This window comes from Capra hircus, chromosome 4, assembly GCF_001704415.2.
Source record: "Capra hircus breed San Clemente chromosome 4, ASM170441v1, whole genome shotgun sequence".
NCBI lineage: Eukaryota > Metazoa > Chordata > Mammalia > Artiodactyla > Bovidae > Capra > Capra hircus.
In genome coordinates this window covers 89,928,335-89,942,643 of record NC_030811.1, presented here as the reverse complement: position 1 = coordinate 89,942,643, position 14,309 = coordinate 89,928,335, and the positions used below count along the sequence as shown (strand labels likewise).

Here is a 14,309-nt window from a genome sequence, read left to right as displayed (position 1 = left end):
TAGAAGAAATGGAGTATCCATCATAGTCAACAAGAGAGTCTGAAATGCAGTAGTTGGATGCAATCTCAAAAACGACAGAGTAATCTCTGTTCTTTTCCAATGCAAGCCATTCAATATCACAGTAATACAAGTCTATGCCCTGACCAGTAATGCTGAAGAAGCTGAAATTGAAGAGTTCTGTGAAGACCTACAAGACCTTTTAAAACTAACTCCCCAAAAAGATGTCCTTTTCATTATAGGAGACTGGAATGCAAAAGTAGGAAGTCAAGAAACACCTGGAGTAACAGGCAAATTTGTCCTTGGAGTACAGAATGAAGCAGGGCAAAGGCGAATAGAGTTTGGCCAAGAGAACACATTGGTCATAGCAAATACCTTCCTCCAACAACACAAGAGAAGTCTCTACACATGGAATCACCAGATGGTCAACACTGAAATCAAACTGATTATATTCTTTGTAGCCAGAGATAGAGAAGCTCTATATACTCTTCAAAAACAAGACCAGGAGCTAACTGTGGCTTCAGAGCATGAACTCCTTATTGCCAAATTCAAACTTAAATTGAAGAAAGCAGAGAAAACCACTAGACCATTCAGGTATGACCTAAATCAATCCCTTATGATTATACACTGGAAGTAATAAATAGATTCAAGGGATTAGATCTGATAGACAGAATGCCTGAAGAACTATGGATGGAGGTTTGTGACATTGTACAGGAGGCAGGGATCAAGATCACCCCCAAGGAAAAGAATTGCGAAAAGGCAAAATGGTTGTCTAAGGAGGCTTTACAAATAGCTGTGAATACAAGAGAAGTTAAAAGCAAAGGAGAAAAGGAAAGGTGTACCCATCTGAATGCAGATTTCCAAAGAATAGCAAGGATATATGATAAGAAAGCCTTCCTCAGCGATCAGTGCGAAGAAATAGAGGGAAACGATACAATGGGAAAGTCTAGAGATCTCTTCAAGACAATTAGAGATACCAAGGGAACATTTCATGCAAAGATGGGCACAATAAAGGACAGAAATGGTATAGACCTAACAGAAGCAGAAGATATTAAGAAGTGGCAAGAATACACAGAAGAACTATACAAAAGAGATCTTCATGACCCAGATAATCACGATGGTGTGATCACTCACCTAGAACCAGACATTTTGGAATGTGAAGTCAAGTGGGCCTTAGGAAGCATCATGATGAGCAAAGCTAGTGGAGGTGATAGAGTTCCAGTTGAGCTATTTCAAATCCTAAAAGATGATGCTGTGAAAGTGCTGCACTCAATAGGCCAGCAAATATGGAGAACTCAGCAGTGGCCATAGGACTGGAAAAGGTCAGTTTTCATTCCGGTCCCAAAGAAAGGCAATGCCAAAGAATGATCCAGCTATTGCACAGTTGCACTCATCTCACATGCTAGTAAAATAATGCTCAGAATTCTCCAAGCCAGGCTTCAGCAATACGTGAACCGTGAACTCCCTGATGTTCAAGCTGGTTTTAGATAAGGCAGAGGAACCAGAGATCAAATTGCCAACATCTGCCGGATCATGGAAAAAGCAAGAGAGTCCCAGAAAAACATCTATTTCTGCTTTATTGACTATGCCAAAGCCTTTGACTGTGTGGACCGCAACAAACTCTGGACAATTCTTAAAAAGATGGGAATACCAGATCATCTGACCTGACTCTTGAGAAATCTGTATGCAGGTCAGGAAGCAACAGTTAGAACTGGATATGGAACAACAGACTGGTTCCAAACAGGAAAAGGGGTACGTCAAGGCTGTATGCTGTCACCCTGCTTATTTAACTCATATTCAGAGTACATCATGAGAAACGCTGGGCTGGATGAAGCACAAGCTGGAATCAAGATTGCCAGGACAAATATCAATAACCTCAGATATGCTGATGCCACCACCCTTATGGCAGAAAGTGAAGAAGAACTAAAGAACCTCTTGAAGAAAGTGAAAGAGGAGAGTGAAAAAGTGGGCTTAAAACTCAACATTCAAAAACACTAAGATCATGGCATCTGGTCCCATCACTTCATGTCAAATAGATGAAGAAACAGTGGAAACAGTGACAGACTTTATTTTAGGGGACTCCAAAGTCACTGCAAATAATGACTTCAGCCATGAAATTAAAAGATGCTTGCTCCTTGGAAGAAGAGCTGTGACCAACCTTTAATATGTGACAGCATATTAAAAAGCAGAGACATTATTTACCAACAAAGGTCCGTCTAGTCAAGGGTATGGTTTTTCCAGTGGTCGTGTATGGATGTGAGAGCTGGACTATAAAGAAAGCTGAGCGCCAAAGAATTGATGCTTTTGAACTGTGGTGTTGGAGAAGACTCTTGAGAGTCCCTTGGACTGCAAGGAGATCCAACCAGTCCATCCTAAAGGAAATCAGCCCTAATTTTTCATTGGAGGAACTGATGTTGAAGCTGAAACTCCAGTACTTTGGCCACCTGATGAGAAGAACTGACTCATTTGAGAAGACCCTGATGCTGGGAAAGATTGACGGCAAGAGGAGAAGGGGACAACAGAGGATGAGATAGTTGAATGGCATCATCGACTCCATGGACATGAGTTTGAGTAAACAGCTGGAGTTGGCGATGGACATGGACACCTGTCATGCTGCAGTCAATGGGGTCACAAAGAGTTGGACATGACTGAGTGACTGAACTGACTGACTGACTGATGTTAGTTATCCATTTAAAATATAGCAGTGTGTACATGTTGATCCCAAACTCCCTTACTATCCCTTCCCCACCATCCTTTGTCCCTGGTAACCATAAATTTTTTGTCTAAGTCTGTGAGTCTGTTTCTGTTTTGTAAATAAATTCATTTGTATTATTTCTCTTTAGATTCTGCATATAAGGGATGTCATATATTTCTCTTTCTCTGTCTGACTTATGTTACTCAGTATGACACTCTCTAGGTCCGTCTATGTTGCTGCAGTGGCATTATTTTATTCTTTTTAATGGCTGAGTAGTATTCCATTGTACATATGTACCACATCTTCTTTGTCCACTCCTCTGTTGATTAACACTTAGGTCGCTTTCATGTCTTGGCTATTGTAAACAGTGGTGCCGTGGACATTAGGGTGTATGTATACTTTTGGATCATGTTTTCCTCCAGATGTATGCCCAGGAGTGGGATTGCAGTGTCATATGGTAGCTCCATTTTTAGTTTTTTAAGGAATCTCCATACTGTTCTGCATAGTGACTATACCAATATGCATTCCCACCAACAGTATAGGAGGGTTCCCTTCTCTCCACATAGTCTCCAGCATTTATTGTTTGTGGATTTTTTGACAATAGCCATTTTCACTAGTGTGAAGTGATATGTCATTGTTGTTTTGATTTGCATTTCTTTATAAGCCATGTGGAACATCTTTTCATGCACCTGTTGGCCATCTGTCCTGTTTGCAGAAATGTTGATGTTTAGGTCTCCTGCCCAATTTTTTATAGGGTTTCTTTGTTTTGATGATATTAAGCCTCATGAGTTGTTTGTACATTTTGGAAACTATTCCTTATTGGTCACATCATTTGTAAATATTTTTTCTCAATCTGTGGGCTGTTTCTTCATTTTGTTTATTGTTTTCTTTGCTGTGCAAAAGCTTTTAAGTTTAATTAGATTACATTTATTTTTGTTTTTATTTCCATTATTCTGGGAGATGGGTTGAAAAAGATACTACTGTGTTTTATGTCAGAGAGTATTCTACCCATGTTTTCCTCTAGGAGTTTTTAATAGTATCCAGTCTCGCATGATGGAGGAGAAAGTGGCAACCCACTCCAGTATTCTTGCCTGGAAAACTCGATAGACAGAGGAGCCTGTGGGCTACAGTCCATAGGGTTGCAAAAAGTCTGACATGACTGAGTGACTGAGCACAGTCTCACATTTAGGTCTTTAATCCATTTTGAGCTTATTTTTGTTTCTGGTGTTGATGAATGTTCTACCTTCATTTTTACATATAGCTGTCTTATTTTTATTCCAGGCTTACACATAGAAAACTAAGTTTCTAGTTGATTTCTAGATGATTATCTTTATTGTACAGTAACTCATCCAGAATTACAATACTTCACTGAGAATTTTGGCATACTTCAGTATTTTCTTTTCCTGAAAGCTAGAAAATAGAAAACTTTTCTATAAGTTGAGTGATTTATTTTTAAATTTTTATAAATTAACTCATTTTATAAAAATATCTCTCAGAAACAATAGCTCTTGGATTCAGGCTGGGCACATCAATAATCAGACCTATTCTCCTTAATAAACAAGAATAGTATGATCAGCAGAGCATGTCCTCTGAGCTGTGTCTTTATTTATTTTTTTTGCTAGTGGCCTTTGATTGTTACCGATTCAGTCATATTCTCTTAGTACCCTCTTGTGATTGATGGTTAGACAGGTTGACAGCGGCTGGGGTTAGAAGTTTTCACCATCAAACAGAGCAAATTACCCTGTGATGGGATGCAGTTAAGTGAACTTTATTCCAGGAATCAAGAGACCCAGGTTCTAGTCCCAGCTCTGCCACTAAGCTGCATGACCCTGGACAAGCCATAAGCTAGGTCCATAAAAAGGAGACAGATGAATGATCTCTGGGGCCCTTCTAAAATCACAACTCTGATAGGTGAGACAGAATGCAGACAGCTCATCCTCTGTCCTGCTGCTGCTGCTGCTAAGTCGCTTCGGTCGTGTCTGACTGTGTGTGACCCCATAGATGGCAGCCCACCAGGCTCCCCCGTCCCTGGGATTCTCCAGGCAAGAACACTGGAGTGGGTTGCCATTTCCTTCTCCAATGCATGAAAGTGAAAAGTGAAAGTGAAGCCGCTCAGTCGTGTCCGAGTCCTAGCGACCCCATGGACTGCAGCCTACCAGGCTCCTCCGTCCATGGGATTTTCCAGGCAAGAGTACTGGAGTGGGGTGCCATTGCCTTCTCCTTCCTTTGTCCTAGCCAATTAAATTGTGGTTCTTGTACTGGGAAAAGTCATTTTATTTCAGTTTGTGTAGTTAGCCTGTGATGTCCAAACCAGCACTTCTCAGCCAGAGAGAGGAGGGGGCAGGAGGAGCTCATACCCTTGGAGGACTGAGTGAAACCCCTTTGGCAGCAATTCCAGCCCACATTCCAAGAGCCCTGCTCTGCTCGGTTCTCCCTGTGATGCAGTGTCAAAGACAAGAGTCCTGTTCCTGAGGTCATGAGGCCAGAAGGTGGGTAAAGAACTACTGCTTTCAGAGAATAGCTGCAAGAGAGGAGAGGTGAGGTTCAGGTTACCCTTCCCTGCTCGTTGGCGCTGAAGTTTGAGTGCTTGGAGCTTCCTGCTGTGTTTCAGAAGTTACAACCTCTGGACTCCTGTCTTTACAGAAACAACACAATGGTTGTTTGCTTTTCCCACCCCTCTGGTTAACTCCATTTTTTTTTTCTTTTTTGGATCCTTCGAATCAGAAGAGAGCACTAGCATTCTGTTTAATTTTCCCAGATTGGAGATTAACCAAAAATTAACCTAGCAGCAATGATAAAACCCACTGAGTCATTGTGGAGGTTTTGCCTTTCATAGATCATAAAATACTCCAATTGAGGATAATTTACTATCCCTGGGAAATATAAACCTATAAAATAATGTTTCAGAGCCAAGTAGAAAACCGGTTTTATAGGCAGACATCCTTCCCTATGCCACTAGCATAGCAAATTCCCAGATTAACTCTGTCTCTTCACAGAGAAAAGTCAGCCCTTTACCTCAAGTAGATGGAGTTCCCCTTCTCAAACTGGGGTGTATGGGTGCCTCCAGGTATATGTAGGTATGCAGGGGAGGTTTAGAACCATATATAGTTATGTCTGGGCCACCTTACCAAGTGTGACTTTAACTGAGATATGTGGTTAAATTCATATTTGACCAGTTAAAAGCTTTTGTCACCTACACCCAGAAGCAGAATTGTCCAAACCTCATATTCTGTATCGGCTAGTCTCTCACTTTTTCTCTTGGAACCCTAGAGAGGTAGGCGCAGCTAGGTGGCGTGACTGATCGATTGGAGAAGTCGTAACAGGGTGTTACTGGTGCTCCAATGGGATTAACTGCTGCTGTTTTGAGAAGAGATTATGTGGATACCAATGACTAGTAGACCCTCTAGAATGCTGATGGGCAAGCAGCCTATCTTGATGTGGCTCAAGAGCTAAGGATAGTTTTAGGGTTGTAAACAGAAAAGAATATATGATAAAGATGTATGTGGCCGACCATGCTTGAAACTTAATTCTCTGGCCATTTACAGGAAGAGTCGTCCATCTATAGGGATTTCTCCATGAGATCTGAACACCTTTGACTGTCAGATATGTCTGTCATCTTGCTGGGGACTTGTTTTGATTGTCATGTACCCTTTTCACCCTTACTCCCCACACAGGCCTCAAAATTAAATTGACTTAGTCCACAGGTTCTAACCCTGCCACAGGAGCTGTCCCATTAGACAGCATTAATGAAAATACTGGACTTGATTCATTCAGTGTTCATTTAATTTACATTTTTAAAGTGGAAAAGTGTTTAAATTCTCTTTTCACCTGGGATTATAGGTTAGTGGTTAAAAAAATAAAGTTTATGAGATATGAACCCAAACCCACTTACAATTCATAACCAAATGAGGAAAAATTCAGTGTGAAATCATAAAAGGTCATGATAAATCTGGCATTTCTTAGAGATACTACAAGGGGAGGAGTGAATTCAAACCAAGATGGAGCAGTAATTGGAAAATTACAAGACAATGTACTCAAAGGTTTATTGAAAGTATTGGTTTTGTTATTGTGCAAATATAAATGAGTATAAACTTTGGGATCATTTATGTGTTGAGAACCCCAGGTAATTAATTACATGAAACCGCCACTCTTGAAATTTCCTTTAAAAGCTGGTCACGGAAGTCTTGAAATCTAGGCCAACAGTAATATAGTAAATTAACAGAAAAAATAGAGAATCTCATTAGCAAAGAAAAATTTTCTTCAAGCTATTTATGAGACCAACTTTGGAAACCTTTCAACAGGAAAACAAGTAATGGGAGAAATTTTGCTGATGCTGTCAGTGTAGATATGGTTGAATATGTCTTCAGTCAAAGAGGAGATTGACTATCAATTAAGACCATTCTGTAACACACCTTACTATACTAAAAAGTCAAGCATGAACCTCTGATAAACTATAGTTGGCATGATCACTTACTTTTCAGATTGACAAAAGCAAATCTTGGGAGCTGACCTTTTATTAGATTCTTGTTCATTTTTGTTCTCTTTTGGTAGCACCATTATTGAGGTGTAATTCACATATCATACAGCTTAATCTTTAAAGTGAAGATTTCAGTGGTTTTTAGTGTATTCGCAGCATTGAGCAGTCATTACTATAGTTTTAGAATTGAAATCCCTAGGCAATCTCTAATCTGATTTTTATCACTATTGATTTGTCTGTTCTGAACACTTCCTATAAGTAGAATCATACAGTATGTGGAGTTCTGTGATGGCTTATTTTTACTTGTTTCTAAGGTTTATCCATGTTGTATCATGTATCAGGGGCTTCTACTTCTTTCCTTTTTATGGCTGAATAATATTCCATTGTTTGAATATACCACATTTGTTTATCCATCCATGAGTTTATAGACAGTGGGTTGTTTCCATCTTTTGGTAATTATGAATAATGCTGCTGTGAATATTTGTGTAAAAATTTTATGTGGACATATGCTTCCCATTCCTTGGGACATGTGCCTAGGAGTAGAATAACTGAGTTACGTGGTAACTCTGTTTAAGACTGGAAGAAACCGCTGAACTGTTTTCCAGATTGGAGGCACCATTTTGCATTTTCACCAACAGTGTATGAGAGTTCAAATGTTTCTATATCCTTGCCAGTCCTTGTGCTTTTTTTTTTTAAATTTCCATCTAGTGGGTGTGAACTCCCACCTCACTGTGGCTTTGATTCCCATCTCCCTGATGACTAGTAATGTTGAACATCTTTTCAGGTGCTTATTGGATATTTGTAGATCTTCTTTGGAGAGATTGCTATTCAGATCATTTGCCTGTCTTTTAACGAGGGAGATCTTTGATCTTTATGTGACTGGACTTTGTAGGCACTTGATACATATTTACTTATTGAACTGGATAAGTAAAAGAATGAGTTAGTACCTAAACTTTTATATTCTTATGCTTATTATGAGAAAAAGTAAGTAATAAAGTTAGAGAAGAGACCATGCTTGTTGGGTAATGGCTATACGCCCAGTGTCTAGTAGACTCTGACAGCCTGGCACTGTGTAGGTGCTTGTTGAGTGAATGAATGTTGGTTGTAGCATATTTCATGGTAAAAAAAAAAATTAACTGGAAAAATTATAAAGTCATGATTATGTTAATGAGCATGATATCAACTGGAAGGCATTTGCAAAAGTGTAAACAAATGGTATCATTTTTAAGACTAGTATAGCAAGGGCTCAGGGCCACTGTGCACATCAGATACACTTGCTGTTACTTCTTGGTTTACTTACAACAGCTGGCTTGGAGTTCATTCATCTCTTGTTGTTCTCAGTGTTTCACTTTCAACAGTGATGTTAATACTCTTTTTAAACTTATTTTTAAAGGAAAATATGAGTTATACATATATACAGCTTAGAAGAGGATTGTCATCTAAATCTGTGTTCCAGCTGGAAAAAAATTAAACAGTGGGAAGTACTAAGGGAAAATAAGCCAAAACTTAGTAACATGAATGACTTCACCATTCAACTTAGTAAAAAAATGACTCCCAAAGTAGCCTGCTTGAGAGATTTTTCAAGCTTAATTTCTGCTGTAAAGCAGAGTGACTCTGTTTTATATATATATGTGCATATGTAATATGTGTGTATATATGTGCTATGTGTGTATATATGTGTACTATGTGTGTATATATGTAATGTGTGTATATATATGTAACGTGTGTGTGTGTGTTTATATATATAGCCCTTTTCATAGTCTTTTGCATTACGGTTTATCACAAGGTACTGAACATGGTTCCCTGTGCTGTACAGTAGGGCCTGTTGCTCATCCATCCTGTTATAATAGTTTGCATCTGCTACCCCCAAACTCCTCACCCTTCCCTCTTCTACTTCCCCCTCCTTCATGGCCACCACAAGTCTGCTGTCTGGGTCCATGAGTTGTGTCTGCTTTGTAAACAGGTTGGCTTATCACATGTGCAGAGCCCACATGGAAGTAATATCACATGGTGTCTGTCTTTCTCCTCTTGACTTCCTTCGCTCAGTATGACCATCTCTAGGTTCCTCTGTATTGCTGCAGACGGCACTATTTTATTCTTTTTATGGCTGAGCAGTGCTCAACTGTGCGTATGTACCACATCTCTCCCCATTTATCTGTCTGTGGGCCTTTCAGCTCTTTCCATGTCTTGGCTGTTGTGAGTAGTGCTGCTGTGAACATAGGGGTGTGTGTGTCTCTTTGAATTACAGTTTTGTCAGGAAACAAACCAAATAGATAAACCATAATGGAAAAGATTATGAAAAAGAGTAATACACACACACACACACACACACACACACACACGTATAACTGAGTCACTTCACTTTACAGCAGAAATTAACACAGCACTGTAAATAAACTATGGTTCAATAACATTTTAAGATGCTGTCACAGTTTTTGGTTAAGTTTCTAAGCTTGAAAAACCTGCCAAATGAACTACTTTGGGAGCCACTTGTTATTAAATTTAATGGTGAAGTATTCATGTCGAGTTTTGGTTTGTTTTCAGGAGTGGGATTGCTGGATCATATGGTAGTTCTATAGTTTTTGTTTTTTTATAGTTTTTGGTTTTCTGAGGAACCTCCATACTATTTTCCATAGTGGCTGTACCAACTGACATTCCCATCGACAGTGTAGGAGGGCTTTTCTGCACACCTTCTCCAGCATTATAGACTTCTAAATGATGACCATTCTGACTGGTGTGAGATAACCTCGTTGTAGTTTTAATTTGAATTTCGTTAATAGTTAGGGATGTTGAACATCTTTTCATGTGCCTGTTGACTTGGCCATCTGTGTGTCTTTGGAGAAATGTCCATTTAGGTCTTCTGCCCATTTTTCAGTTGGGTTGTTTGGTTTGTTGTTGTTGAGTTATATGAGCTGTTTGTACATTTTGGAGAGTTAAGCCCTTGACTATTGAATCATTTGTAAATATTTTCTCCCATCCTTTGGTTGTCTTTTCATTTTTGTTGTTTTTATGATTTCCTTTGCGGTGCAAAAATTTGTAAGTTTGATTAGGTCCCATTTGTTTATCTTTCTTTTTATTTCTGTTGCCTTAGGAGACTGACCTAAGGAAACATTGCCACAATTTATGTCGGAGAATGTTTTGCCTATGTTCTCCTCTAGGAGTTTCATGGTGTCATATCTTATATTTAAGTCTTTAAACCATTCTGAGTTTATTCGTATGTACGGCAAGAGGGTGTGTTTCATTCATTGGCTTACATGCAGCCGTCCAGTTTTCCCAACACCACTTGTTGCAGAGAATGTCTTTTGCCCATTTTCTGTTCTTGTATCCTTTGTCCTTATGTTAATTGTCCTTAGATGTGTGGCAACCTGTGAAAGTTGTTGAAATATAATATCACTACAATGGGAAAAAAAGTTGAGAATTGAATGGAGACAGTATGTTATGAATCTTTGAGATTCTTAGCTATAGTGATTAAAGCTTTAGTGATTGGGTGATTTATTGATTAATGCTTTAGTGATTAAAGAAAACTATGATTATTAACTAATCTTACCCACTTAAACTATATTATAAAAATTTCCATAGTCAAGAGTGGCCAGGGAATTAGGGGCCTTCTCCTCACCATATGACTCAAAAGTCATATAACCATATGAGTTCATCTCAGAGCAAGACAGTTATGAAATATCCACCAATAGCAGCCCAAAATATTACCACATTAGGGCATCTGAGTATCTCTACTCAAGTTTAAAAACGTTATGGCAAATATTGTGACATTTTAGTAAGGAGGATTCAGAATTGCCCAAATTCTGAACTTACACTGTGTCTTTCTCTCTGTGTTTCTTTTGTAGTACAGCCCCAAGTGTGTTTTTTTTAAACTTACTTAAGTAGAGGATATTTACTTTTCAGTACTGTAATGGTTTTTGCCATGTACATCAGCATGAATCAGCCACAGGTATATATGTGTCCTCTCCCTCTTGCACTCTCCCTCCCCACCCCTCCCTCCAGGTTGTCACAGAGCACTGGCTTTGGGTCCCTGTGTCACACATCACACTCCTGCTGGCTGGCTGTTTCACATATGGTAATGTATATGTTGCAATGCTATTCTCTCCAGGCATTCCACCCGCCATTCTCCCACTGTGTCCAAAATCTGTTTTTTAGATCTGTCTCCTCTGCTGCCCTGCACATAGGATCATCAGTACCATCTTTCTAGATCCCATATATGTGTGTTAATATTCAATATTTGTTGTTCTGTTTCTGACTTACTTCACTCTGTAGAATAGGCTCTAGGTTCATCCACCTCATTAAAACTGACTCAGATGTGTTCCTTTTTATGGCTGAGTAATATTCCACCATGTACATGTAGCACAACTTCCTTACCCATTCATCTGCCAACGGACATCTAGGTTGCTTCCATATTCTAACTATTGTAAACAGTGCTGCAGTGAACATTGAGGTGCATGTGTCTTTTTCAATTCTGGTTTCCTCGGGGTCTATGCCAAGTAATGGGATTGCTAGATAGTATAGTAGTTTTATTCCTAGTTTTTTTTAAGGAATCTCCATACTGTTCTCCATAGTGGTTGTATCAGTTTGTATTGGGAAACTGGACAAATTCAAAAGAAAGATAGTGTATAGTCTATGGTGTCTTTCTTTTGAATTCATCTAGTTTTCCGAAGTTGATAAAGTTAAGGAAGTTTAACACCTCACCCAGAAGTCAGTGAGATGAGTGTTCATTTTTCTCCTCATAATTACTTAAAACATTATATTTAAATTAAAAACAATGTGGGCTTTGAGTAACATTCTTATCATCATCATGATGACACCTCTCTAATGAAAATATACACTAAATAGGGAAGAACTCAGAATTTCAGTAAGTAGTTAAAATAGGAGACTGAGAAGATGCTCCTTGCTTCAGCCATGTTTGTAGGCTTCTTGGAGGAATTTCAGTTCTCCAAAGCTCAGGCCACTTTGATGGAAGAATTTGAGAGTTTCCAGCATTCATGGGTTCTGTCTGTCTGGTGCATGAGTAAGAAAAACTTGCCTTTTGCTACAGCCTCATAGCAGGGTCCTGGCAGGAAAAAGACCACAAAATAGGTTGGAATTGTTTGATAGAATTCACAGAGTGACTGTTTTACAAGAAGAATTTGAAGAGCAAACGGTAAAGGGAACTCAGTGGAGATGCTGAGGCTACAGAGGATTTTTAGCAGCAGGAAGCCATTGCTGCCTCCAGGCATGAAGGTGTTCCTAGCTCCTCTGAGCAGAGCTGTGGATCTCAAGGCACATATAGCCCCAAGATGAGCTGTGGATTGCAGCACATAGCCCTCACTCCACTCTCCCCCAACCCACCCCGCTATCCCCCCAACAAGCACAACCTGGAAGCAATGAAGGTCTGCCAGACCCCTCTCTTCTCCTATGCTGCTCTCTCTCTTGCTAGTGCTTCCAGTGGCCTAGAGCACTCAGGGGCAAGGGCGCCCAAGGAGAATTCCTTAGAAATTAGATGCCAGCATCTGAGGTAGAGAAAAATCAGGCTCTGCCCTCACGGGGTGACTGCATTCATTCAGAGCTTTGCTTGCAATTAAAGAAACCATCTCCATTGGGGTGAAGCAAAACAGACTATTACAAGGCTGCAGGGTGCCATGGCAACTGAGGGGAAGATGCAGCCGGACTTCAAGAAAGGAGACCTAGAAGCCCATGAAACCCAGAACACGCTCCTTTGTGTTACTCTTTCATCTGAGCATTGGTTTAATTACTCTTCTTTGGGAAACCAGGACAGTCTTTCTCTGCTGCTTGGTTCACCAGCAGGACGGAGGGACGTCAGCACGAGCTTAGAGGTTCTAGTAGCTCCAACTCTCCCTTCTCTCTGCCCCAGTCCTGAACCCCAGGAAAGTTTACCCTGGTTGGAACAGCTCAGATGAAGTACCTACTCCTGGGCCCTGTGGCCAGAGGAACAGGGACACACAACAGAAGCATGCGAGCTGTCAGCCCACCCCGTGTGAGATGGAGCTTGGAAGAACGCTGTCCATGCATCCCATGCAACAGACTTCTTAAATTTTACTTCTGAGCCAGACCCCCAAGTACTAAGATTGAGTAAAGCGCCAGGGGAGTTTTTATTTCTTTCTTTATTGGAAAATATTTTTGCTACCATTACTCATGGTCACATGATGGGCCTTAGAAAAAAGAATCACTTCTGCATCATTTAAAGTGGCTTAAACTAAGCCTGTATAAGGAAAAGAATATGTGTATTTTTCATATGTATGAATTTTAAGTGTGTATGTATATATGTGAAAGTGAAAGTTAGTCCCTCAGTCGAGTCCGACTCTTTGTAACCCCACAGACTGTAGTCCACCAGACTCTTCTGTCCATGAAATTCTCCAGGCAAGAATACTAAAGTAGGTTTCCATTGCCTTGTCCAGGGGATCTTCCCAACCCAAGGATCAAACCCAGGTCTCCTGTATTAAAGGCAAGCTCTTTACCATCTCAGCCACCAGGGAAGCTAAAACTTAAAGGCTGGGCTCATCAGGGATACTTACAAACCCATGTGTAAGAGCATACATACTCACTTTATCCTTAAAGAATATTAATCTTTAATATAAGGTTAATCATAGCTAGCATAATAATAGAAGCTTGAGTTTGTTGTTGTAGGTTCTTTATATGATTTATTGTGTTTAATTATAACAGTGATGCTATGAAATGAGTACAACTATTATCACCATTTTACGTGTAAGGAGACTTAATCATATAGAGGTTTAGTGGACAATTCTTACTCCTCTTATACGTTAGGGAAATGTAGATTAGACAAAAATTCATGACTCACCAAAAGAATACGGGAATGGAATGACACCTTATTATTAGTCATGGTTCATGGGAGTCTCCTGATGTCCGTGTTATGCCCCCTTTAGGTATATCAAGATTGGAGATAAAGAATGTGAATTTAACCACAACTTTCGTCTTATCCTTCACACAAAACTGGTAAATCCTCACTATAAGCCAGAACTGCAGGCTCAGACAACCCTCCTCAATTTCACGGTCACAGAAGATGGTCTGGAAGCCCAGCTGCTGGCAGAGGTTGTCAATATTGAAAGACCAGACTTGGAGAAACTTAAGGTTAGAATTATGAAATTATCCCTCAGCACTTATTCAGTACCTTCT

At 39.8% G+C, this 14,309-nt stretch overlaps 1 protein-coding gene across 1 annotated transcript in view; it reads left to right on the top strand.

Moving 5' to 3' along the window:
* DNAH11 (dynein axonemal heavy chain 11) overlaps positions 1-14,309 on the top strand; it is a 354,965-nt gene that overhangs the window by 287,421 nt on the left and 53,235 nt on the right. Inside the window, exon 66 of the mRNA XM_018047336.1 lies at positions 14,060-14,264. Within this exon, the coding sequence (XP_017902825.1) occupies positions 14,060-14,264 (205 nt within the window). The remainder of the gene's footprint in view (positions 1-14,059; positions 14,265-14,309) is intronic.